Below are 26987 nucleotides of genomic sequence, written 5' to 3'. Positions count from 1 at the left end.
TCCTACCTCTTCCAGCCTCTGTCCTTTATCAAGCATGGTTCAGTTTGTATTATTGGGACATACCTACTGTGTTAGTGTAGTCTGTGGGAGTCAGAAACCTTAAAGCAGTTAATTCACATTGCTTGATAACCAGAGGCTGAGAAAAACAGCTTTAGCCATCATAAGGAAAATTGCTCATTGCCATCAAAAGAACTAAAGAAAAGCTCTGTCTAAGCACAGTTTGTCTAGCATGAAAACACAGTCACACTTTGAAAGGGAAGAGGCTGCAATAAGTATGGAAAACTTACTACAGTTACTAGAGATGCTAATCAAATCTCACTCCCTGGTTTCAAAGTGAAATCCAGACTCCCAGCGGCACAAAACCTTCCGGAGAAATAAAACTAATTACACTTCAGCATTTCTAGACCTTGAGGTTTTTAATCACATATACCATCTTGCTTAACAGTTCATTCACTTAACACAGGCAAGGTACAAGTTTTTCTAGAAGTATCTGGAAGTGCATCTAGAATACATTGCCTGTCCACTGTTTTATTTACAGGTTTTTTTCAATGAAAATCAGTAGCTAATAAATCAAAGCATTATTACACAAACACAAAATACAATCATTAACATTTTACTGGATACAAATGATAAGCATAAGGAAATGTCCATGTACGCTCACTGACATGAATTTGTGTTAGCTTGCTACTAATATATGATACTGTGAATTGGTGGTAATATAACTGAAAGACAGATGTGTATTAAAAAAAAAATTAGAGAGCCACTCATGTTTGACATGATCTTATACTGAGATAAATATCTACAGGCAGTGGTATGATCATGTACACTCACATGTGATCATATCAACATAGTTAATTTTTTTCTGACAAAGTATCATCATCAAGGTAGTTGAACCTCCTCAACAAAGCTTGCTTTGATCAAGTACCAGATACTATTTTCTAAAGTGTTGGATGATACAGAAACAATCTGTGCAAGTGTAGCAATTTTGATTCAGAAAAAAATTTTTAAAAAGTAGTATTTACAAAGGTAACTTTTAAATTCAGTGATTAAATTAAGACTCCAGTCTTCATATTCCAAACACCTGCTCATTTAATTTCTTTTGTTTTTGGCGGTTTGCTCTCCTCTCCCCATTCCTTCTCCCCACCGCAAATATTAGCCCAGGTTTAAAGTAGAATATCACAATTAAAACTCTTCAGAAAACAGTAAGTTATTCACCTTGTGCCAAAAAAAAAAAAAAAAAAAAAAAAAAAAAAAAAAAAAAAAAAAAAAAAAAAGAAAAGCAGCACTATAACATTACTCAGAAGATTTCATAAATCCTTCATAATTAAGGAAAGTTCCAGGAGCAAAAAAAATCTTATACAACTTGTAGAACTTGGGAGGAGAAATAAAGGAAAGAGGAGACATACATCCATTGACTTTTTTGGTTTTTGTTCTTTTCTGAATTTCACTTACAAAAAGCTCCTGGTACTTTTTCTAATGTTTCCACAACTCCTTTCTCTGGCACATTTGGTTTAATATACAAACAATTTAAATAAAATGTCAAATTCAAATTCCCACCATAAATCATTCCACTCTTATGAAAACTGGTGGGGTTTTAGCTATTTCAAAACTAGCCCTGCCTGGCTAACCATTTGGTTAGGGATCAGGCGTTAAATAAGAGGATTCTTACAAAAGTTTGTTATTCTATTTTAGCCTTGTAATCATTTCATACAAATGAATTCTAGAAGAAATCCTTTTCACTGATGTTTCTTTTTCATACATCCTAATACCCATAAGTTATAATCATGCAGGCTGTGCAAGAAACAGAATTATTTGAGCTTTTCTGTGTTTTCTAGGGGTTGTATGAGCCTGTCGATGTTTTTGAACTTAAACAAAAAATAAAAATTCTTGAAGTCCTTATTCTAAATGGTAGATTAACTCTCTAGCATTTTTTCTTCATGGAGTGTTATTATCCATCCTTATTATAAGATACAGTTTTTCTTCTCAGCTTTAAATTGGGTTTGTCAGTACTGTCTCTTTTTGCTTCCATCTTGTTTTTCAGATTCCAACTCATTTGGTGAAAGAGCTCTTAATTTTACCTCCTTGCTGAAGCTGGTCTTTTCACACTGGTCGGTTTTGAAAGTCAGAATACTGAGTGCTTCTCTAGGTCAGACTGGTACTAATTTGAGTATGGAGTGGAACCAAGCTGGTTTGATGTAGAGTTTGGATTGATTTCTTCTCATGCTGGGTTGGAGATCTAGCCATCTCAGGTGGGTCAGGAAACAGGGTGGGGAGTGGTAGCCATTTCCATGCCAGAGTCTCTTAACAGCAAAAATACAGAAGAGAAACGGAGAGAATGAAAAAAAGACTTGTGGTTGAGTGAAGAGAATTTCCATGTCCGTGAGTGGTGGTATTGTTCACTGAATTTGTGACAGCTGACAGAGAAGTGGAACTTGCTGAAGAATTGTTTGAAGGTGTTGGACTTGTTCCATTGTTTCCACAGATCTAGAATGTGGAGAGGAGGGGAAGTAACAAAAAGGGTTATATTGTCTCTTTTGAAAAACCAGAATACATATTAGTAGCAATGAACACTGTATAGCCCCACTCAGTCACAGCACTCAAATGATACATACAAATGCTCACGCCTCTCATTGTGCAGCTAAGAACAAAGATATTTTGAATTGCACATGTGGGATTTCTTAAATAAATCTAATATTTTTCTAAATGTATTTACAGAACTATTACTTTATGGAAATCCTCCCATAAATTAGAAGATATATAGGTTACAAAAAAGCTCAAACACACAAAAAAAAGTGCAAATGTAGAGCTTTGTAAAGGCAAATCTTAGGATAAGAAAGACTTTCAAACAACTGCATGAATTGTAGTCTACGTTTGCAGACTAAGCCACAAACAAAAATATGAGGAAACAATGGTCAAGAATCTATTGATACTGTTTCTGGGGCTGCTTTGCGGCTTCTTTTGAAGCAATGGTGGGGCTTTATGCGAGTGGATTTAATACTTCAGCCTCTTATCTCGCTGTGGTAGCACTGAACTGCAGAAGTCAGAACAATGAAACCATACTGATTGAATCACAACCTATTGGCATGCTAGAACATACAAAGAAAAAAAATTGCAGTAGAAAGCAAAAAAACCAAAAAACAAAACCAAACAAACAACCCCCCCCCCAAAAAAAAAACCAAACAAAAAAACCACCACACAACAAAACCTTTTCCTCCCATAATTCCGCATTATAGGGACAGAACAAAAACTTGCACTCTGTGCAACCTCAATATCAAGTTATTTCCTACATTTACACAGGAAAGCTATCAAAGATAACTGAAAGTATCTTTATTCCAGTGAAAAAGAGCATGTGAAACACAAGGATGAAAAACAAAAGCAAGAATCACATTAGCTCATCCCCAAAAATGAGCATAATGCAGAAAGGTTGGCTTCAAGGCTTCAACTCCATGGCAGCAAACTTGTATTCTACCAGAGCATTCCGGTAAGCTCTTAGAGTTAATTCAAGTAAAACCATTTTTTTAAGAGGTTAGTTAATTTAATAAGTAATTCCATCCACAAAAAGTGTCCTTATTTTCTCATGCTTCTAGTGCTGCTGAGAAAATAGATAAGCAGGAAGGGTGAAAACAAAAACATATCAATCAATACTGAAGCAATGAAGTCTATGGTAAATCAATTAGGAAATTGCATAAGCACTTTCTTTCGATATTTCCTACTAAAAACACATAAGAAAAACATAAGAATGGTGTAAAGCTTCTGGTAGTTAGTGTTTTTGGCAATCGGCACTGTGCTGGAAGCAATTTAGGACTGCAGGATAAAAATCGCTGTGTTGAAGTTTCTGTTAAAACCGGTCTGAAAGTGATCAATAGTAAATTGCTGAGTTAATAACCTACAAGGCAAGTCCCAACCTGCCCTGGAATTTTTTTCAGGCTTCATACAAAGACTCCACCATCATTCCACTCGTGGTTATGCATTTTTTAAGTTTACTTGGTTTAAAAAAAAAAAGTTTCTCAATTTTTGTTTTTTTGATGGAAGATAATGGGCTTATGTCCAAGTTCCCCAGTGCCACAATAGCTGAGACCCCAGAGGTTTTCTCAACGTGAATGTGATAAATACCGGTAACCCAAAGGATCTGATCCTGCTCTCCACTGAGCACAAAGGAGAAGGAATAATGCCCTTCCTTGCAAACAAAGGGAAGAGGAGGAGGGAACACGATCCAGCAATGCCGTTGGTGTTTATTTTTCTTTTTCTGATACTGTGTTATTCACCCTTTGGAAGAGGTGGTTTCTAGGAACAACTCACCCATACAACACCCCGGCAGCCCCGCTTGGCCGCTTAGAGAGCAGCGGATCGCTCCTGCATCCATTACCTTTGCGCCAAGGGCAAGGCTCGGCCAGCGCAGCAGCCAGGGGCTGCCGCCTCTGCTTCCAGCCCCTAAACCTCCCACTCCTGCCGAGAACCGAGCCCGGGACGGGACCTAAAGCCCCGCAGCGTCGATGGAGAGAGGGTAAGACTCGGGTCCCGCTGCAGAACTCGTGCCTTCCCGGGGCTCTCTCGGGTTTGGAGGGATTGTTCTCCCTCTAATCAGCGGGAGAATGAACGCTCAGCTGCCGCTCGCACCGTTCCGCGGCTTTCCCTCGAGGATCCCACGGGAAAAAAAAAGGCGGCGAACTCCAACTTCATCTTTTTTTGATTTGGCCGGGATAATCCATGGCAGCACCACCGCCATCCCGGGGCTCTGGGCTCGCCCGTCCGCGCCCATCCCCGCCCCGTTTGCAGCCGGGGCTGCCCGGGCTCGTTCCTCCCGCCCGCCACCGCCGCCCCGGGGCGGAGGAGCCGCCCGCCACCCACGGCCACCCACGGGGCGCCGCGGCGGGCTCCGGGATGGCGCACACGGGCGGGAGCTCCTCTCGGGAGGAGCCCGTCCCTCCGCCCGTCCCGGGGCGGCCGCCGCGGCGGGGAGGGTCTCGCCCTGGGGCCGACGGAGGGAAAGCGCCGAGCCTCTCCGGGGCTCACCTGCGTGGGAAGGAGGAGGGCTAGGAGCAGGAGCCCCAGGCCGAACCGCGCCGCCAGCGCCGTCCCCATGCCCATCTGATGCTGTCCCGCCGCGATGCTGGTGCTGCTCCTGCCGCTGTGGCTGCGGGCGAGAGGGATGCGCCGCTCCGCCGCGCCCGGCCCCTTTATAGCGGCGCGAGTGCCGTGACGCCCCGCCGCCGCCTTCCCCCTCCTCCGCCCCACACCTCTGCTCCCGCCCTCCGTGCCCGCCGGGGCCCGCAAGTCGCTGCCGCTCCCCCTGCCCGGGCTGTCCCGCGGGACCGGGCCGCGCTCGGCTCCTGCCGGCCCCTCTCCCACAGACCCCGGAGCTCGGCTCGCCCCCTCGGGCTCTCACGGGCGCTGGCCCCTCGCTAGTGCCGGCGTCGTGCGTTCTGGTATGGAGGAACTGGCACAGGGCTGTGGCGCTTGAGCTTATGTTTATAAGAACACCAGGCTTTTACCATTAAAAATAAATAAATAAATAAATCATGAGTGAGAGAAGGAAAGGTACAAGCGGCTGTAAGTATTTCTAAATGGCGGGAGCAGTGGAAGAAAAGCTGGGGAGTGAAGATCCCATCTTGTTCAGAGCTGCCTCACCATTAGTGCTCAGGCTTCAGACCACAGGTTGCAATTTCAAGCACTCTTTGGATCTAAATATTTTATTATTACCATTATTCTTTAAAGAAACCTGTGCAACAAGTGGAACACAAAGTTCTTCCAGCTGTAGCCTCTGTGTAGGTGAGGTTCTACCTTCTGACACAGTAAATACTGTACTTATGTTGTACCTCCCCCCTTGGCTGACTGAAAATTGATTTGGTGAGGCCCCTAACACAGCCTTTCAGATGTCTCAGTGTACGGACAACTGAACAAGAATAATCTGTGTCCACTTTATAAACTACAAAAAAGAGAGACACCAGTGTGCTGATTCTATTGTCACAAAGCAGTTATTCCTATTTAAAAGAAAAGCAAGATTTTCTGTTGGCTCAGACAAATCTGTGTGAAACAGGTTTCAAAACTGGATAGATTTGTGTTTATCTCAGAACAAAGTGTGAGGAGATACCCAAGTCCAGCACCACATACCCCACTGGCCATCTTCAGGGACTGGACTGCTTTTGAAGAGCTTCCAAGGGTGTTGCTAGAACTCAGTCCAAAAGCATGGGAAATGTGGAGAGGTGCACTGTAGAACCAGGTGCTGGGACTTGTGTTGTACAAGAATATTTCGTTCCAAACTAAGTTTTGCATTAATTCCATCAGAGCGCCCAACAAAACTATAGTTCTTTTATTTTTCCAGAAATAAAGGCATTTTGCAAGCTGTACCACCCAAGATATCAATCCTTATTCTGTACCAAGAATAGTAAAGGAGCTTTTGAGGGCTATGCTAAGTCTGAAGCACTTTTGAAGCAACACCTCCCTCGTTCTGATCACAGTCGTAGTCCAGTTCTTAAATATAAGAGACATGGTCTATCAATAGAGTAACTATGGGAACAGCCATCAAACTGATGGTCTTATGTCTCTGAATATTCACTGGTTGTCTGCTGAAAGCTAGATGCCAGAAGATGGGTTTTCATTATTATGGAGATACAAGGAGAGAAAAAAGAGAACTGTGGTGGACTTAAAATGACAGTGACAATGCTGAAAACATTTCTATCACTACTTTCCCTTGCCAACAGTCAGTTTTGGTTGTCATAGCTAAATGAAGCACAAATGTGGGGGGGGGGAAGGTCACCTTTTCATTCAGTAGATAAGCCTAACACCACAGAAAAGTGAAATTCCCTGTGAGAGAAGTCACGTGAATCACAACAATAAAGCTTCCATGATTGTGGCACCAGATTCCCTGAAGGAGATGAAAAATGAAGGGAATCCAGTTAGGGCTCTACAACAGCTAAAGCAAAGAATAGTCTAGTGTAAAGCTGACAGAGATGGTTTCCATTATTATCTCCCCCATCTTGTTTGGGAGAAAAGGAAGTGATACAGCTGTTGCATGATCCTGTAGGGATCATAACTGGCTGTTCCAGGTTGAAGCAGCAGCCGAGACACTTAAATGTCAATACTAGGACAGATGAGAATGAGAGAATAACAGTCAGATGGCCTTTCCCATTCTCTCTACCTGTGAATATTGCCTGAGGTCTGTAACTGTAAAAAAAGAGGATGAAGCACAGTTCTTGTAAGGTGACATGAACCAATACAGCATGATACAACGATTATTATTATTACTATTATTATTATCATCATTATTATTATTTTATTTCTAGTATTTTATTATTATTATATTATTATTATTATATGGTGTATTGCACTTCTGGTGTTTTAACACATTTCAATTAAAATGAGGGTATCTTTCTTTTTTCTAAAAATCTATTCCTCTATTCAAAAATAAAGAAAAATACCGAGGTTTAAAAACATTTGTCAGAAAATCTAAATGACTGGAACAGTAAAACTCTGTAAAGTTTATGTTTGGAGGCCAAAAAAATGCCTTTCTGAAATATTACTGAAATACTAATGTAAATAAGGAAATGTGCTGTCAGCAAAGGAGAAATGCTAAAAATATTTTAACCCTAGATTTTCATTGAAACTTTTGTCATTGGAAATTATAATGCCTAACACATCATTAGATTTATACAACCAACTCCCCCTCATTCAGGAAAGCTGCAATATTCTTGATTCCTCCTGAACATATAAATCACCTGCATTCCTAATTCCAAAATCTTTTTTTTTTTTACAGCTGAAGTCTATCAAGAAGTCTGCAAAAGATATATCTGAGCAAGAGTCCAGAATCCAATAAATGGATTTTTCCACAAGGCAAGGAATGCTGTGAGCTGAGAACTATACGAAGTGAAGTACTGCTATCTGGTGGCCAAAAGGAACTTCAGATATTTTTCTTTCAGAAAAGACAATACCCTCCCTCAATCAAACACCCTTTAATAGCAGTGTGCTCTCAGAGTTCTCATCATGCTGAGACACAATGTTAAATATTGTTAAATCCTCATTACTCTTCTTCCTTCAGTTTTTATCCATAGGTCAGCACCTCTCCCAGTTAAATACATAATAATTGATAAGAAAGGTTAGCAAAGAGAAGGGAGAAAATTAACTTGATCTTTTGAGTTTAATGTAAGTTCATACGTATATTCCACCAGTGACTTTTAAGTTGATTGAATTTTGCAATAAGCACAGCTCTCAGTTCAGTGAGCAGAAGCAGAACTTGTGCTGCTTTGCATAATGCATTGGGAAACATGATCAGCTAAAATGACTGGCAGAAAACCCCAACAGTTGTCTATAAAAGGAGACAGAGAAGTCTACAAGACATATAAGTAATTTATTCAAATACATTGCCTTTAAATAAAAAGCTTTAGCAAAGTTAGTGTAGACAGAGCATTAAGTGGAATTAATGAGAAATAATTTTGACTTAACCATTAATTTACTCTTACCTTTTAGATGCTAATCCTGATCCATCTAAAATATTTTAGGAGCCAATGAGAATCACTGGATCCTGTGCTCCCTCAACCAGCTCTTCACTCTCCTTGGTTGTGCACAGACTAGAACTTGCTACTTATGTATCAGAACTTACTACACCTTGTGGGTCCTCTCAGTGTCTTCATCCATTTCAAACTCTCAGTACTCACCTGAATCATATTTTGAGTTATTTTAGTTAATAAACACCTATGAACTTGTGTATTTATGTATTAGAACCCAACATTTTTTCAAAAGACAGATTTGGAGAAATCAATTTTTTGCAGTGTTCATCAACTAGCCCACATATGCTGATCTAAGATGACATCATCTGGTCATATGTTTCCTTGATAACCATTTTTAGCATATGGTCATGCCTTGAGAAACTCACAGGTCAATATTTCCCAATATTTCCTAATATTTCATTAGTTAGGCTGGCCCTTCTCTTGTTGCTTGTTTAGCGAAAAGGACTTATGTTGCAGCAGCTCCAGCCATATAATCAAAATTTGCCAGGTATTTTGAAGCACCCTCCCTTACAGTTGCATCTTCACTATCATTGCAGAACAAGGCTGAAATACTGATGGGACTGGTTGAAACTGATTTTAGACAAATGGACAAAGCTGTTTGGCATGTGTCTTGGACAAGAACTTGGAATATACATTGACGTTTCATTTTCTCTTCTAGTGGAGGGCTCATGTTAAATTTTTATTAGTAAAGATTTTAATGGAAGGCATGATTTGTGGTAGTGTAAATCTCCATTTATTGCTAATTAATGTTGATTAGATTCAACTATACATGTCTTCAGGCATGGGCCTTGATGCCATGATGCAGAGCCAGGATTCCAGCAGTGGCACTGTTTCCCTTCTGTGTTGATCTGAGACAAAGGTATTGGACTGGTTAGTTAGAGGTATAGTTGTAGAAGTAAGCAAACCATGGCTTTCAGACCTGGAATCATAAGCCTGGAAGTTTGAGCAGAAGGGAAATTGTGATTCCAGAAACAGTCTCAAGAAGAAATGTGTAAGGGCTGCTGCTTTAATGTCCATGGATCTTCTGACTTCAAGGGATGGTGTCAGCCTACACAACTAGGTGTGGCTTCAGGTCTGTTTGAAAGCACACCTTTCTCCCTAAGTCAAACAAACTCTCGGGTGACATCAATACAAACAAATTAAATGGTAGCTGAGCCTGTTCTTCGGCCTTCAGGCCAACTGGCATGTCTAACCCTGTCCACACTATTAAACTCTCCCAGTCTCCAGAAAATGGAGGCTACGTCTAAACTGCCTATTGGTAGGTAGCTGTCCCCGGCCTGAGCCAACCCCTGAATCATGGTCAGGAAGTGTTTGGAATCATGCTTCTTGGAATAGGACAAAACCAAGACAGAGCTTTCCTTCACCCATGAGGCATAATGTCAGATAACAGGTCTACGGGGACATGAAGAAGTAAAAATGACCAAAGGTCATTTATTCCATCTTCTGATATGCGGGAAGTTTAAACATTATAGTCAGAAAAAAAGCAGTGAAGGGTATTCCACAGCCCATAGACTTTCTGTTTGTTTGCCAAACTATCTTTGCATAATATTTCTCTTAAATCTTCTTTTCAACAAGTTTGCGTTGCATTGCAACAATTTATTGCGTTGCATAGTGAAGTGCACAGATAATAATGATGACCAGCTTAGTAACAAAGTGTTTACTGGTTGAAAACATATCAGACACTTTGCTCTGAGAGAAGGAAGGGTTGCATGAAAACAGCCATCTACATCTAAGTGAGTCTCCCTGGAAACCCTTGATGGATGATGAAAGGAAACAAGTGCTTCTATGACGTAATTAATCTCATTTCAACATAGACATCTGAAATAGATTAATCACTTCCTGGAGATGCTGACATCTCTTCACTGACTCCTAAAAGAGTATAGATGATTCACTCCAACATTTGCCACTGTATCTTCCTGTAGTTTGAGGAACAGATTCAGTTCCTTCAAGCTTTCTTCACAGGATTTTTATACTTTTTTGTTACTTTCCTTTGTACTCTCTCAAATCTGTCTTAATTGATCATGTTTTCCAAAGTAGCCTACTCTAGCATGCAACAACTCCATTGATGCAGCTTAGAAAGAATAATTTGTTCCAATTGTTTTTGTTTTGTTTGTGGTTTGATGCAGTTTTGAGATTATCTCACTCCAGTTCTTGAGCAATAGTGCCATGTTAGCACTTTTCCCATCTCCCTGAATTTTCCTTCTACGATAAGACTTATTAGTAATTGCAATTATGGCAGCCAAGTTATTCTTGCCATTATCTTGAGCACTAGCTGTGATTTCTTCCACTGGATTTAATATTCTGCATTAGGTCCCTTACCTGGGGATGAAAAGTCAGTTATCCTTATACTATACTGCTACTTCACCATGCTTCTTTCCAACAAATGAAAATATATACACTGAAAATCTTTTCATCCTTATTAGTCATTTTAATGATCATCATTAGTTTATGACTGCTGGGATTTCTTCTATCCTGACACTTTACAAGACCTATATTTTCAGCCCTGCATATGAAGTGGATTTTTCTGATAGCACTGGAAGTCTTTATCTTCTTTTGAGACATGTTGAACATTTGTACCTTACAATTTGAATCTTGTATTCATCTATTCTTTTTTTTCCCTGTTATTTCCTTGGTTTTGTGGTCTGTTTTTTTGTTGTCATTGTTTATTTACTGCCTTCTCTTTGCCAGTTAACAGGGCAGATTTTTTCCCACAGTTATCAAGCAGATAGTCTGTCTTACGGAGTACACACGTTCTGAATTAATTCCTAGTCATGACTGCTGCATGGCATCCTGAAGGGGTTATTCTTTTGTAACCTTTTCTGGATAATTTCTAGTTTGAGTAAGGGACAGGCAGAGATAACAAAGTAATGAGACTGAACCATGGAGAAATCTGATAAACAGGAAGATCAAAATTTAGAAGGGAAGACACAAAATTATAAACCAAAATAAGAACAAATAGAATTAAAACATGTGTAAAGTAGATCATCTCTTCTTCCCATTTCCTAATAGAAAAAGGTAGTAGTCCAGGATTTGAAAAGATGAACTGCTGAAAGGAAACATGTATCATCTATCACTTGGAGTGTTACGACTTCATGTATCTTTTAAATGGTGAAAACTTTATCACAGGGCATCATTATGCAAGGTGCAGAGAAGGAGTGGTCACACAGTGATGAGAACACCCAGAGTTTAAACAGCTAGTGTTGCAAGGACACGCTTCCCTGGGAGATAAATCATCCCAGATCTTCCTACTATGTGTTTTACACATCTTTTGCATCTCTGGAGCTGGACATTGTGAAAGGGCAGGACAGCCTTGACATCAAATAATATTATTCTGACATTCTATCCCTCCTTATTGCACCTTTATTGTTATTATTTCCTTAGGGGTGTGTGTGTGTGCGTATCTCAAAGGTTCATTGAAACATAAATTTTTCTGTTTGTAGATGCTAATCAAGAAAATTTGGTCCCTGAGTCACACTGGAAGTGGAAGTATTTTTTCAGACCTTTTTCAGTTTTTAAAAGCAAACCTGACACAAAATATTGTTGGTTTGATTTTGTTTGGGGCTTTAGTTTGCTTGCTTTAAGGAAACTTTAATTATACACAGGTGGAGGAACTACTAAAATTTCCCCACTGGAAATTAATAATGCTAAACTTGCATGTGTATATCTTGAATTAGTTGCTATCAATTAGAAAAGAGAACATTATTTTCTAGTTACTGAAGACATTAATCTGAGGAGAATATACAGGAAACACAGAAGTAAACAAATAATTCAAACTACTTAACATTTGCTCATGGACTATGTTGTTTTATGGCTAATAAATAAGGCTCAAATAATGAATGCTTAATTGACTGGTTTTGGTTTTTATTGCATTTGCCACCCACTGTTAGTCTAGCTAAATAAATCCTAGAGCAGCAACCAACACCAGCAGGACCTGAATGGTTCACTACAGAATGGAAATCTCAAAGCCTGTCTTAGGAAACAGCACAATAACTTTTCCTACCAAAAAAAATTAACAGACAAGAAAGAGAGGGCGAAATAACGAAACAAATCTCATTGCAAACCTCTCACCAAACGGGGAAATTAAAGAATTAGCAGTGAAACTGCAGAGCTTTTAATCTTGGTGTAGCTGGATTTAATACCAGACTGGCTGAAGGAAGTTACTCACTGTTTTCCTCACATTTGCTTAATCACTGATGTCACACCAGTTTTCACTGGCAAGGCCACAATGTATTTCTGGTTTAGGTGGTTCACCATGCTCTGACTGATGGAGTGGCCTCACATCACTTCTTCAGTGCTGGCCAGAGTAATCTGCACTATCCACCTCCATCTTCTTTCTTATTATGGCTCAGTGCAGCCTCCTACTTTAAAAGACAATAGGAAGACAAAAGCCAAATTAGTCAGGTAGTGAAAAGGATGGGGGGAAAGAGAGAATGCTACATTAACAAGTGGCTGTATTTCCATCATTTAAAGAAATACAAAACAATACGTGAAACTCATCCACCCTCCTCTACTCCCCTAATTACCCATCTCTAATGTCTAAGATGGGTTTTCAAGGAATAAGTAAACTGCAAGAAAAGGTGCTTTGTGAAACCTCGCTCACTTCTGGAAAGAGATTCTCTGTGCAGGCTGCCAATGTTGCTGCAGGAAAAATGGACAGAAGTTCATAAATCAGTTGTTACCGTAAGAGATGAAATGGCAACACAAAGAGTTGGTAAGTAAAGAGAAACAGAAGTCTCAGTGTACTGGGATAGGAGCTGAATACATTAAAGGCATCCTAAAGAGAATAAACACCATGTTTTATAGTAAAAGATAGCACAGTATATAATATGGGAAAATGTGTGAGAAAGGGAAGTTTAGAGCAGCATGTCAACTGAAAAAACAGCACTTGAAGGGCTAGAAAGGGAGCTTATGCTGTATGAAAGCTTGTTTTTCAGAGAGAGGCTTTAGGGAAAGAGATGATAGGATTATTTGGTCACAAATTGAATGCAAGTAACCAGCTAGAGGAATCGTCTCTAGGCTATGGACTAAGAAAAAAGAACATCTAAGCAGTTACAATAGGTGTGACACTGGAAGAGGTGAATTAGCAGTCAGGAAGTTCATTATTCAAATGAATATGGACAAACTTAAAGGTGATGCTCATGTGGGAACACTCTGTTTGTCCAGGCAGCATAAATATGCATAGAACACCGTCCAGTCACCTTCTCACTTTGAAATAAGCAGTGTAACTTTAAAAGTGTATGGTCTCAGCAACGCAATGCTGAAGCTAACTCTGCAGAGATAAGTAGTCTGGTGAGATATGCATTGCAGAATGTTAGTCAGAGCTACTCACAGCACTCAAATGGCAGCATGGGGCTCTTCATTTTGAGATGCAATGAATGTCAGCAGATCCAGTGCTGTCACTTGACTGACCTTGCAGGAAAACAAAGGTAACAAGAACCCTAGGTAGTGGGGAGGGATTTCTCAGTTACAAATTCAAACATACAGGTCAAAAGCTACTGAGAATTTTCTCTCTGTGCTACCAAACCTAAAAGACTAATCTCCTTGTGAGTGAACGGCATAGAGAGTACACTGAAATACACAGAATGAAAATCAAACGAGAGGAATTACCCTTCCTAGAGAGGAGATGACTCCATTGAAAAAAAAAAAAAGCAAACAAACAAAAACCCTAATTCTATGAGAATAGCCATGGGAAGAAGAATACATCTTGATCAGACTAATTTAAAAAAAAATTAAACTACCATGAATCTACCAGAAGTGAATGATGACTGTTTCTTACCAAAATTGGAAATTTTGATTGTAGGTTGTGGAGGTGACATATTAAAAAAAAAAAAAATCAAATTACCTGAAAAAGCTTAGAGAACATCCTGCTCAGCGATAGGTATGACTGATCTGTGCTTGAGCAAAGTCTCTTGTAGGGGAAGCCTGAGCCCGTGGCAGCTTTGAGAGGAGCTTTTCGCTGCCATCTAATGGTAAACACAGAGAAGAGAAAAATTACACTGAGGTCTTCACCCTCTCAGAACATTTTGGTTATAATTACTGTTCCATATAATTAAAGCAGGATTAATAATTCTTAACTTCGTTTTTGCATTGTTTTTTTCATTTTAAAATGCACATACTCACCCCAATTGGGGGTTCCCAAGCACTCATATAACTGTAGTATAAATCTTGTCCAAGGGTTTTCATTGCCCTTCCACTCTGTGGCATGGGGGGAATCTGACAACAAGAAGACCTGGGAGACATTGAAGTTCTCCTACAGTCCAGGGATGAATGAATCCTGGAGGAGGGAGGAAAATCCCCAAAAAACTTGGTAAGCGTCTGCTTTCATGACTGAGATGTAATAACAACACGATGTACCTTCCAACTAGTACAACTGGAACAGTTGCCCTCATAGCTGCACAAGGAAACTGAGCAAGTGTGACAGAGGTTGATGTCCCTGTTTGGGGTTGCGAAATGATGAGATAAATCAGATTTGTGATGCATGCTCATGACAACCAAGTCACATTTCCTCTGCATCTGATTAATTTCTGCTTCTGCAAGATGCCACTATATCACCATATTTTAAAATATAAAAGATGGGCTGATTTCAGGCACACTCTTTACCTTGCTGTTCAATATGGGGTAATAAGGATGAATAACACAGAAAGGCATTAATACTGACATTTTTGTTTACTAAGAGTAAGTTAACTTCACTCTTAGCAATGTTAGATAGTGATTTTAATCCTACATGAGACAAATAAAATTCCAAAAGATTTGAAGAGAATCAGATGTATGGAAAGATAGGCTTGAGGTGGTTTTTGTTGGGTTTTGGCTGTGGGTTTTTTCCCTCCTTGGAGGAGGTAGCATTTCTGCTCAGGGAATCCTCACTGGTCTTGACATTCTTTTCTGTTCTGACTCACTACGTGCCACTATGAATGCAAGAAAGTTACTCTTAGTGACCTTTTTTTCCCTTCGGTGCATATGTATGCATGTTTGTATATTTTATGATATATAAGGGGAAAGTGGTAGAAGAGTTAGAGGCTATATTCTCAACTGAAATTGGTTAGAATCTCAGAACCTGGAACATTCAAAATACATAAAGACACAAAGGTGTTCAGAGATTTCTTCCCAGTGAAGTTTCTAAAGAAGGGAAATAATTTTGCCTGTGAATTGCTCCATTATCAAATATCCCTGACATAAAAACCTCCCATTCAAACATTTTATGACAAAGTTTATACAGGTGTAAAATTAAGCAAACACTTATAATGCCCATGCTAACTGCACAGTTGCTGTTCAGCAGTAGTTCTGCAGTTATATCACTTTTCAGATTTGCCAATATTTGTCCAAGGGATGACTGTTCTGTCAGGTGAGATGGCCAGAATTTTAAAGCAGAACTGTAAAGTTGAGGGGCTTTTCCATCTGCCAAAATTACCCTGAACCTTGTTCAGACGCTTACATCATGGCAAGATGCTACCAATCTGTTTGCATTCTGTGCCTGTTCTGTATGGATGCAGAGGATTCCTCAAATGCTGAGAAAATGGAGCATTCAGAAGCACCAGGAGATTGGTGCACAGCATAGAGAAATCTGGGAGAAGGCAGAAGAGGGGATGCACCTCTCCTAGTTTCTGAGCTTCAAAGAGAAGGAATTATGAATTACCAGCAGTAATGGAGATGCAGAGTAAAAGAGGGACATGTAATGTGAAGGGAAGTAGGAAAGATAAGGGGAAATGGAGGCCACAGAGGGGTTTGGATTAGGTTGTCATGGCCAAGTCCTTCAAATCAATCTGTGGTTGGAAATCCTGCACATCTGCTAGAATAATTTCCCCAGTGAGAGATTTTCATGTTTTTCTAGTTTGGGCATGTGGTCAGAGCATGAGGGTGCTGAAAACACAGAAAAGACTTCCCTAGAAAGCCAGGAAAATTATAATGGGCAGCAGCTCCAGCATATCTCGGTGGGGCAGGAGACCATGGGCGGCTGGACTAGTCTTCCAGCAGAGGACAGGGCAGAGGTTGGTCTCAGCACAGAGGGCTCCTCCCGTGGAACCTCCCGGTTCGCTAAGGAGGGATGGGCAGGATACCTGCTGCCCTCCCGCCTCTCCCAGCTCCCTCCAGCTCCCTGCTCCCAAACGGGCGGGCACAGTGTGCAGAAGGGGAGAGGCAGCCCCAAGCATCTAGAGGGATGATGCCAAGAGGATGGAGCCAGGCTTGTCTCGGTGGTGCCAACCCTTAGGACACGAGGTAACAGGCAGAAAATGATGCGCAGGAAATTTCACCGGAACGTGAAACCTTTACTGCTCGGGTAACCGAGCACTGGAATAGGCTGCCAGAGAGCATATGGAGTCTGCTTCATTGGAGACACTCAGCAACTGTCTGGACACATGTCGTGTGCCATGTGCTGTAGGACTGCCCTGCTTGAGCAGGGAGGTTGGACCAGATGACCCACTGCGGCGCCTTCCAACCTTGCCCGTTCTGTGATTCTGCGAGAGGCTCCTCGGCTGCCGGACGGGCGGGCACGGGGCGGAGAACGAGCCGAGCCCTGCCCGTCCCGCCGCGGGGAGCGGACCGGGTCCGCCGAGCCCTGGTCCCGGCAGAGGGCGCCGAGCCGGTGCTGCGGCGGCTCCGGCTCCGGCTCCGCCTCCGGCGGGCGAGCGGCGGCGCGGGGACGGCAGCGCGGCCCGGGCCCGAGGCGCCCGCGGCACTCAGGTAACGCCGCGCCCCGGGGCCGCTCCTCCGGCGGGGCCGGGCCGGGCCGGGCGCGCCGCGGCTCCGAGGTGGCGGAGCTGGGCCGCGGCGGCGGGCGGGCAGCAAATGGGCCCGTGCGGCCTCCTGGGGCAGCCGCCAAGGAAGGCGGGCCCCGCCCGGTGCCGCCGCCGCCGCCGAGCGCCCCTCCGGCGGGTCGGGGTCAGGGCCGGGCCGGGGCGCGGGTGCCGGGCCAGGCCGTGCCCGCCCGAGGGCTCCAGCCAGGCGGGGAGGGCGCGCTTGCTGTGCGGGGCGGGCCCACGGCCTTCCTGGCCCGCCTGTGCCCGCTGGCCAGTGTGGAACAAACGAAGGTCGAGCGCTAAAAAGAAGCAATGATATTTGTTTGCACGTTCAAATAACTGTTGGAGTTTGCCCCCGAGCTGAGAAGAGCCCTGTGTCTTCTGTGATCGCTGTACCGTCCTACAATTTAAACAATATGTCACATATTTTAAATTCACATATTTAGATACAAGAAAAAAAACAGGGGAGGTGTGGTTATTTTTATTTGGCCGGTAATTGCCGTCATTGATCAGGGCTTTTTTCTCAGCCACAAATACCTCCTCATTTCATATTTCGGCAGGGGTCACTTGCGTGCGGGGAAACCAAACGCTAATCTCATCAGGAAACACGTGTTTCCATGGATCTAAGAGCACAGTAAAAGCCAGCGCAGCACCCAGCTAGTACAGACTGTAAATCAGTTTCTGAGAGCGTCGAAAGACATCTGGGATGTTCTGGGATATTTCCATCTACTTGTCCCAGGTTAGAGAGAGGAGCAGCAGCACCGGGGAGCTTTCATACGATCCTGCTGTTGCCGGTGTCACTCGTGGTGTCACTCCTGTTGCCGTACACAGAGCCCTGCTCTTTCTCCCGAGCACTGCCACGGCGCCAGTTCCCATTTGGAGAAACAGGGGGGGACGTTGTGCAGCGTTTTGCCACGCAGGAGTGTTCTGGTCCAAGCAGAAACTGAGGTTAAGCAGCTTTCGGCTTTTCTGGATTTGCTTGCTTGCAGTGTTCAGCAACTTGCTTGTATTGACAATGAGTCATGATAAATAGAGATCTCCCTGTGCTTTTTATGACACAGATAGCGGCGTTTCTGTGTATTTTGTGCATTGTATTTCAGATGTAGGGAGGAAATTGCCACAAATGTGTTTGGACAGTTAATGTTGAACACCAAAAAAGGAATTACAAACGGAGTATTCTGCTGGGCTTTTCTGCATTTGTTTCTCATCTGATGTCTTAGCTCTTTGTAGTGTTGGCCAGCATATGAGAAAGTCGGATCATAAAACCACATAAAGCCTTTTGCTTCCAGGTGATGCATCGCTGTATAGGGAACTGGATACTCACCTTTTCCTAGTAACTGTTATGCCATATGTGGGAAAATCCTTCCAATCCCTCAAAGCAGTTGCTCATTTTTACATATGAATGTTTGTTTTGTTTTAGGTTATGCTATGACTGGCTTCAGACTCCCCATCAGCACTTTCAGAAAACTAAATGTCTGGTTTGGACTGTGGGAGAAATTTCCCTCAAATAAACTGTATCCCACTTGGAGGAGAAGCTTATTTTGTAGCTGTCAAGCAAGCACAGTAAACTACAGAAGATGTTTCAGTTTTTCCCCAGTCAGACTCAGTGCACTAAGACTCTCTCCAGAGTATATCTCAGTACTTTCTCTGCGGAACAAAAGCAGCAAAAGCTCTAAAAAGAGCAGACAAAGCGTACAAGAAGAGGAGGAAGAAGAGGATGAAAATGAAAGTAATTTGGAAGATGAATTTGAAAATGACCCCGATGTAATAAAAGATTACAAGGATCTTGAAAAAGTAGTGCAGTCTCTTCGATATGATGTGATATTGAAAGCTGGTCTAGACATGGCAAGAAAGTAAGTACTAAAGAAACAACCTGCTAGTGAGAAAGATGTCATGCATTTAAAATTTGACTTTTGATAACCTTTTATTGCTGAAATAACTCAGTATTTGTGGGGGTTTTTTTGGTGTAGCTATTTTGACTATCTAAATATATGTTTTGGATGTATGGATGTTTCTATTTATTTTACCCTGCCTCCCTTGAAACAGCCTAATTTTGCTTTTCCCTGTCTGCAGTATTTCTAAGACTGCTGAGGAGGCATTTTGTATCACTTACTATTAATTTAAAATTTAAAAAATGCAAAATACTGTACTGTGTAATACGAAAAGGTCTAATTTGAGATTGAGGGAGTAAAATAATGCACTATTTAATGAATGGAGAAATAGGGAATGGTAAGTATAAGCTTCACAAGTCCACCAGGTAAATGTGCAGTCTGTAAATCTGTATCACAGCGTTTGATCTAATGCAGCCTGCAAAAGTCTGATATCACTATGTTTTTAGAACAGAATACTAGTATAACTTTATTACTAACAAATTATTAAACTGGCTGGTGCAGGAAAGGGGACATTATTAATTGAATATTCAGGAGACATCTCTAGAAACAGCTGTTCTGGCACAGAGCAACTATATGCTATTATTTCATTTAATATCTGTGAAAGCCCTTTCCTTTACTTACAGTTCAGGTCTGTCCTGACCTTTAAGTGAAGGTGTCCTTTACACACAAATTAGAGTTGTAGAAATGTGCCTTGCCCATCAATGGTGGTGTTGTGTTTCTGCAAAGAAACAATTGCATTTGGTTTGCTGCACATTGTAACTGCAATAAAACCTTGTTTTTCTTCAGTAAAGTAGAAGATGCATTCTACAATAATGAACTCAGGCTGAATGGAGAAAAACTATGGAAGAAAAGTAGAACTGTAAGACTTTTTTAAATTTGTTTTTTTAATACGGTACAGGAAAATAGCTAAGGCATGATCTTATCCCTCTAGATCACTGCAAAGGTGAATGCACAGCATTGCTAACACCACTTCCACCTGGGGGGTATGGTGTGACCGTGGTTCCCTGGGTAAAACTTTATTCCCTTAGGCAGACAGGAAACTTGTGTGGTTGGAGAGCCAGATCCAAGGCTGAAAATCAGGAGAAAGTACCAAGGACAGAACATTTTAAGTTGCTGAAGGAAGTGATGTTATCAGTATGGAGGTTGATGGAGTAGGAATGATTAAATCTGAGATCTTGGTGAAGCAGGCACATGATTAAAGAAAAAGAGAAAGTTTGATGATAGAGAGGGATTGAAACTGGGGTAGCTGAGGGAAGGTTGTTGTACCTGTAATTGAGCACACAGGACCACAGTTAGGAGGGAACCAGAAGGGGCACTAGACACGTACTTCTCCCAACTCTTTCTTTATGTGAGGGTGATCCTCGGTGGTGGCTACTGTCATCAAAGAGCAATGTGCTGAGAAGTTTTGGTTCCTGATCCCATAGAGTTAAGGCTGGTTTATGAGAGGTGTACTGCTTCTGTGACCTTTGAGAGGAGCACAGGCAGTTGCTGAGCACTTTGTTCTTTGAAATGCTTTAAACTGTTTTAAAGGCACAAGGAAGAACTTTGCATTTTGCTGTTTTGTGTCTGTGTTGATAGAAAAAGATTGGTGGGAAGCACACTTCAGGGAAAAAAAGGCATACATGAAATCTTTTTCACAGAGTTAGGTGTTGGTTGTATAACGTGGAGGGTGAAGCTCTTGGCAGGGAAGGTCATGAGACACGTAATTGCATATTGCCACGGGTTTCCTAGAAGTTCATAGCTGGAGGATCTATAATAGGTCTGGTATTGGCTGCCTTCCTCCTCTCCTGTGAGATAAGAATATTAAGTGGAAAGAGAGGAAGATTGCAAGGGATTTGTTTTCCCCAGGGAATGTTTATAATCACTCATCTTCTCTTTCTGTTTCCAGGTGAAACTTGGTGACACACTGGATCTCATAATAGGTGAAGATAAAGAAACAGGAGCTGCTGTAGTTATGCGGGTAGTCTTAAAAAAATTATCTGACAAAACTGAAAGTGAAAAATACAAAGTCATTTTGAGGCGTTGGAAAAACTTGAAAGTGCCCAAACAGGATGTACTTAAGTAAAAAGGGGTTGCATGGGGCAGCATAAGATTTTTGCAGAAAAACATATTTTTTTGTTAAATATGAATTTTGGTTGAACAAAATTACAGTACCCTTTTTTAAGGGCTTGTGTCAGAATGTTATCTTGCTCTGCTGCATACATCAATAATCATGCAATAAAGCCTGTCACTTTTTGCTTTGTTAGCTTTGTTTTGTGGTACTGTAAGCTAAAAGATCCAACACTTATATTTCCAGGAACTTTCTTATAAATAATGAACCAATAAAGACCGATTTGATCACTATTTAATTGCTGTCTAATTTTGTTAATCAGAAAGGTTACATTAAAGCTGACATCATGTCAAGCAGAATGGTTTTCTTTGTTTTATCTCTGTATTAATGAAATAGTTAGAGCTAAAGCCCTCAATTATGTAAAATTGCTTCCTTTTTCATTATTTAATCTTAATTAAAGGTTAAAAGTACCAACTCCATGCTTACATATACTGCTGCTATACCAAGAATACAGCAGGATACTGATTGTAGTGACATATTTCTAGGCAGGAAAACTTCATGGTGACAGAGAATGATAGAATCAGAATAGTTCATGTTGAAAAGACAAGATCATTGAATCCAGCTATTAACCCAGCACTGCCAAGCCTATCACTAAGTCATGTCTGTAAGTGCTACATCTGTATGCCATTTAAATACCTCCACGGATGGTCGCTCCACCACTTCCCTGGGCAGCCCCTTCCAATGCTAGACAATCCTTTCAGTGAAGAAATCTTTCCTAATGTCCAATCTAAAACTCACCTGTTGCAACTTGAGGCTATTTCCTCTTGTCAAATCACTTGTTGTCTGTGAGAAGAGATCATCCCCATTCCTCATCACTCTCTGGGCCTAGCCACACGGACAGGTTTTTATCCAGTGAACAGTGCACCTGCCCAAGCCATAAGCAGCCAGTCTCTCACGGAGAATGCTGGGGAAATGTTGTTAGAGGCTTTATAAAAGTCCAGTAGACAACATCAACAGCCTTTCCCTCATTCATTAAGGAAGTCACTTTATCACAGATGGAGATCAGGTTGGTCAAGCAGGACCTTCCTTTCACAAAGCTGTGTTGGCTGGGCCCAGTCCCCTGGTTGTGCTGCACATGCCATACGATACACGCAAGATTATCTGCTCCATGAGCTTCCCCAGCACTGAGGTCAGGCTGACAGGTCTGGAGTTTCCCAGATCCTCCTTCCAACCCTTCTTGTAAATGGGCATCGCACTGGCTGACTTCCAGTGTCCTGGAGCCTCTGTGGTGAGGCAGGACTGGGGGTAAATGATAGAAAGTGGCTCAGTGAGCTTTTCCACAAGCTCTGTGAGTATAGTTGGGTGGATGCCATTCAGCACCATAGACTTGTGTCTAAATGGACACAGCAGGACCATTTCCCCTTGGATTTATGGGGGCTACATTCTTCTCCCTGTTGTCCAGCCTAGGGGTCTGAGTACCTGCAGAACAACTGTTCTTACTATTAGAGACTGAAGCAAAGAAGGCATTAAGTACCTCAACCTTCTTTGTCAGTACATTTTCTCCCGCACCCATCCAATAAATGATGCAGATTCTTCTTAGCCAACCTTTTGTTGCTAATATATTTATAGAAACATTTTAAAATATATTTTATGGCAGCAGCCAGATTAAGTTCCAGTTTCTTCCACTTTTCTCTCTGCATAACCTCAGAATATTCCTGCAGTCCTCCTGAGTTGCCTACCACTTCTTCCAGAGGTCATAAACTCTTTTTTTCCTGAGTTCCAGCCAAACCTCTCTGTTCAGCCAGGCCAGTCTTCTCACCAGGTGTGTTAGGAAGATATGAATAAATCATGGCAGTGATACTCTGCTCTCATGGAGAAGACAGATCAGTGAGGAGCTCTGTGTCATATTGCAGATTATTACTGTTTAACTAACCATGCAGAGGAAGATGAAATCTCAGATTGTCATGTATTCATTTCATTGTGGCATTTAAGTGGATATTTAATACTTAGGTGTTGTAAGGAGCTACGTAAAGGTCAGACCATACGGGGGTGAGAAGCTCATGTCTGTATTAATTCAGGAAAATACTGTCACTTAGGAGAGGCATCTCAGCAATAACAACTTTCATTGGTGATGTTAAACATGTGCTTCCTCCAACACAACTTTTTGGATGAACTGTGAAGCATGCGGATTTTTTTATTGTTCATATATGTTTAGACAGCCACACACAGGTGTGTGTCTGCAGGAAAGATGGCCAGTAGGAGCAGGTAGCTATGGTTCATCTAGTCTGAGTCTGCTCCCAACCTAGTCTGGGGAGCCCAGAAGGACAAAGATAGCTCTGAAGAGGCACCAGGAGCATATTCCGGGACACTTTTTCTTTCATGCCAAGAGCTACTCAATAGCTGTTAAAGCAGGGTGTACCTCTCCATAGCTTCAAAGTGATGGCTGCTGAGTGAAGGATTTAAAATAATTTCTTGCTTTCTTCAGGCATAGCTAAAATGTGTGCTGTTTTTGTTTTGTTGGTTTGGTATTTTCGTTTGTTTTCTGGTTTGGTTTGGTTTGGTTTTAGTTTGGTTGGGTTTTGGTTTTTCATTTTGTTTTGCTTGGTTTGGGTTTTTTTCCTGATTGATTTACAAATACTGTGACCTTTAAAAAAAAATGGTTCTTAAGAGGACACAATCCTGGAGTGTCCTCTTAAGGGGATTTTGGTGCAGAAGTGAAGGGACTCTGCAGAGCAGCACCTGGAGGAAGACAGCAGGCTGTACTTTCATTGTGGGCATTGCTGTCACCACTCTGTTGAAGCTTGCACTAGCTGCTATGGAAATAAATGAGATGCATCTTCTGTTTCCCAGTTCCACTTATTCTTGCTATTCTAAGTGGCTGCCATAATCTCCAGGGGTGCTAAGAGAAACAAGTGTGTTGTAATATGTCAGTGAGCTCCAGCTGCTGGTCAGCAACCTGTCAAATGCTTGTCAGCATGTACACACCACCTGTCGTCTTCAGCAGTAGTAGCTTACACCAGAGCATGCAGGACCAGAGAAAGACCCCACTCAAAAAATGCCAGGAATGCTCTGGGCCTTGGGAATACCTAAGATATGGATGTGAAGAAATTAACTTTCTGAAGGGAAAACATCAACACCTTCCTGGTATCCAAGATGAGCAGAGAAGTTGCATCCCTGAGAACAATTAACATAAGAAACACCACTTAGCAAGGTAATTTCTTGAATTGGACAGAATATAAATACAGTATTTCACCAATAGTTAAATTTTTGACTTCTGGAAGAGCCTTTTGGAAACTAAAGTAGACAAGAGCACAAGCAATCAAGACCTAGCCTGTTCCTAATGATGACACAGACTTTTCACTAGAGCCTGTAGTGACAGGACAAGGGACACTGGTTTTAAACTGAAAGAGGATAGATTTACATTGGATATAGGGATAATTTTTTATTAACTTTTTGTAATGGTGAAGTTGGTAACACATTGAAACAAGTTGTCCAAAGAAATTGGGGATCCCCCATCCCTGTAAGTCTTCAAGGCCAGATTGGATGGAGTTTTTAGCAGCTTGGTTTGGTGGAAGGTGTCCCTGCCCATGGCAGGGTGTTGGAACTAGGTATCTTTAGAGGTCCTGTCCAGCTCAAGTCATTCTGTGATTCTATGATAGCCAATAAAACCAGGTTCTCACTGACAGTGGAAGGTAGAAACAGACTTTCATAATTTTTAAGTATTAACCCACCAGTGGTACAAGCTAAGGAAAAGAAAAGCAGACTTCTTGAGGAGTCTTGTGATCCGTGAGAAAGCCCTCTGCGGCTTCGGGATTGAAACAGTTGGAAAGGGAACTGTACCCATGTGCTTCAAAATAGAATGCTTCAGTCACAAGGCAGGGTGATCTCAGAGGAAAACTATGACAGCGGGAACGTGAGCAGTGGTTCTGCTTGGCTACATTGATCTGTCCTGGATAAGCTTCTCTATTGATCAGACCTTTTTATTGGGGTCAGACACTGCTGAACAGGTTGCACTTGTTTCTGCAGCCTTTAAACATCATGTGAGTTAAAACTGTGACCCAAAGAAGGGTAAGCAGGGGCAGCATGTGTTTTGGGAGGTGTAGGAACAGGCATGTCACATCCACAGTTTTTGCTGGACTTTCAGGGGGTATGTAAAGCACACATAAACTGATCTGGGAATCAACCACTCTGTGGTGGAGGAACTATATGAAAGGGCTTCTTCATGGAGATACTGCTGAGAAGGTGGAAAGGGGAGGCTTGGACAGCTTGAGAAATGACTGACAGGTTCACAGGAGGCTCTCCAGATGACTGTGCTGTCCAAGCCACCTGTGCATTAATCATTAATCATGCATTAATCATTAATTAGTTGGGCAAACCCAACTTCATGTTGGAGTCAAGGTATGGACCTGGAATGTCCAGCCTGCTTGCTCTTGCACAGATGGAAGATCTGATCCAATGACTTTGCCTGGTCCCATAAGAGGCAGGCACTGTCAGACTGTGGGTGGAGGATCCCCTTGTCCCTGGCACAGCCTGCAGCATTACCTGGCAGCTTTGTGTGTCTCACCTGCTGCAGGAGCAGTGCTACACAGCTGCAGAATCTGCTGCACATAGGCCAGCCTGCATTATTGAGCAGGGAAAGGGATAGAGAGCCCTGTGAAAGAATAGCTGGGAATTGCTCCCACAGGAGTTGGACTTGGGTCTGGCAGAAGAGAGCCTGGTCAACTAAAGCAGGCATACCCTGCCACTCTTGAATAGGTTCTGAGTTCTGCTGCCTACAGACTGACAGAGAGAGGCAGGGTGTATTCCCTGACCCCTCTGGCCACACATAATATGCAATTCTTTTTTTCTTAGAACAGAAAAGCATCTAAGTGGTTCTGGTGGGAAGTTGGGTTTGGGGTTTTGTTGGTTGGTTGGTTTGGTTTTTTTGTTGTTTTGTTCCTTGGGGTTGGTTGTTTTTTTCCTGCAATGACATGTCAGAACAGGACAGTCTGCCTTCAGCACCTACCAAATTACAGTGCTCAGCATGGAAGGGAAAGGAATGCAAAGGGATGCGAATGAGCCATGAACATCTGAGCATTACTGTAGCTACAATTCATGGGTTTCCAGTGCTTCTGCATACGAACACTACAGGGAGGGAGACCCTCTTGTTTGAACTCCTGGAACAAGGAGAGATCGGGAGCAAGGGACATTATATGACATAATACCAAACTCTTGGTTTCATACAATGGGTCAGATTTCAAATGTAGGATGCAATCCTAAGAAGTGACTCATTCCCACTGCCGACAGTTACCTTAGGATTTTCTTCTCACAGGAAACATTTGTAGACCTCGCTAACACACCACCATATGAGCTAACCAAACCGGGACATTCCCGAAAGTGTAATGATTAAAGGAATATTTTGCCTTCCAGAGAAGTGAGCACTAACACACAAGACTACAAAATGCCTCTGGAAACAAGGACAAACAGTTGCTCTGCTATAATGAAATTTCTGAAGGAAATTGGGAGTGATTACTTGACATTTGTGTGTGTGTGTGTTCTGTGTGTATAGATACTAATTAGCTGATCTTCCTCCAATATCCAGTAATAACTTGTTTCCTTCTATTAAGATCAATTTTAGTGTGATTTGACATGTAGTGATTTCACCCATTTTATTAGTGGGAAGTCAGTTCCACTAAATGTTAAAACGGAAATTAAGGGAAGCACAGCTAAAAACACAGCTAAAATTTTTTCTATTCAATTTCGTCTTTGGGTGTGAGTAAGAAAAGGGAGAAGTGGGAAAACAACAGCTTTATTTCTCTTCTATTAG

The 26987-nt window shown here is 41.9% G+C and overlaps 2 protein-coding genes and 2 long non-coding RNA genes across 7 annotated transcripts; 2 read left to right on the top strand and 2 right to left on the bottom strand.

Moving 5' to 3' along the window:
- Nucleotides 1–397: 397 nt before the first annotated feature.
- Nucleotides 398–5175, bottom strand: CD24 (CD24 molecule). Its single transcript, XM_014887903.2, has 2 exons — nucleotides 5014–5175; nucleotides 398–2484 (listed from the first exon to the last, which is right to left on the bottom strand). The coding sequence occupies exons 1-2, from the start codon at nucleotides 5086–5088 to the stop codon at nucleotides 2302–2304; spliced, it is 258 nt and encodes an 85-aa protein (XP_014743389.1). The 5' UTR covers nucleotides 5089–5175; the 3' UTR covers nucleotides 398–2301.
- On the top strand, nucleotides 4365–12348 carry LOC148224413 (uncharacterized). The gene is made up of 3 exons (XR_015802529.1): nucleotides 4365–4504; nucleotides 7754–7830; nucleotides 8464–12348. It is a non-coding gene; the product is annotated as an uncharacterized LOC148224413 (long non-coding RNA).
- On the bottom strand, nucleotides 12349–13915 carry LOC148224412 (uncharacterized). Its single transcript, XR_015802530.1, has 2 exons — nucleotides 13834–13915; nucleotides 12349–12862 (listed from the first exon to the last, which is right to left on the bottom strand). It is a non-coding gene; the product is annotated as an uncharacterized LOC148224412 (long non-coding RNA).
- A 2637-nt stretch (nucleotides 13916–16552) lies between these two features.
- MTRES1 (mitochondrial transcription rescue factor 1) lies at nucleotides 16553–21474 on the top strand. Of its 4 annotated transcripts, none has more exons than XM_088161944.1 (4): nucleotides 16553–16718; nucleotides 18660–19092; nucleotides 19918–19990; nucleotides 21020–21474. In XM_088161944.1, exons 2-4 carry the CDS (start codon nucleotides 18668–18670, stop codon nucleotides 21194–21196), a joined length of 675 nt encoding a protein of 224 aa, XP_088018070.1. In that variant the 5' UTR covers nucleotides 16553–16718; nucleotides 18660–18667; the 3' UTR covers nucleotides 21197–21474. The 4 variants fall into 4 exon arrangements, with proteins under 4 accessions (XP_088018070.1, XP_014743391.2, XP_088018071.1 ...); XM_014887905.2 differs by lacking the exon at nucleotides 16553–16718 and adding an exon at nucleotides 17059–17183; XM_088161945.1 differs by lacking the exon at nucleotides 16553–16718 and adding an exon at nucleotides 17695–17978.
- Nucleotides 21475–26987: the final 5513 nt, after the last annotated feature.

The sequence above is a fragment of the Sturnus vulgaris genome, chromosome 3 (genome assembly GCF_052056855.1).
Source record: "Sturnus vulgaris isolate bStuVul1 chromosome 3, bStuVul1.hap1, whole genome shotgun sequence".
Taxonomy (NCBI): domain Eukaryota; kingdom Metazoa; phylum Chordata; class Aves; order Passeriformes; family Sturnidae; genus Sturnus; species Sturnus vulgaris.
Note: the sequence above shows the minus strand (reverse complement) of the source record. Positions and strands in the feature narration are given on the sequence as shown.

Excerpts from the sequence above, each read along its gene's own strand:
- MTRES1 (XM_088161944.1), top strand. The coding sequence starts at position 18,668 with ATGACTGGCTTCAGACTCCCCATCAGCACTTTCAGAAAACTAAATGTC. Across the intron at positions 19,093-19,917 it reads GGTCTAGACATGGCAAGAAA|TAAAGTAGAAGATGCATTCT; the intron begins GTAAGTACTAAA and ends GTTTTTCTTCAG. Across the intron at positions 19,991-21,019 it reads TATGGAAGAAAAGTAGAACT|GTGAAACTTGGTGACACACT; the intron begins GTAAGACTTTTT and ends TTCTGTTTCCAG.
- CD24 (XM_014887903.2), bottom strand. The coding sequence starts at position 5,088 with ATGGGCATGGGGACGGCGCTGGCGGCGCGGTTCGGCCTGGGGCTCCTG. Across the intron at positions 2,485-5,013 it reads CCCTCCTCCTTCCCACGCAG|ATCTGTGGAAACAATGGAAC; the intron begins GTGAGCCCCGGA and ends TCCACATTCTAG.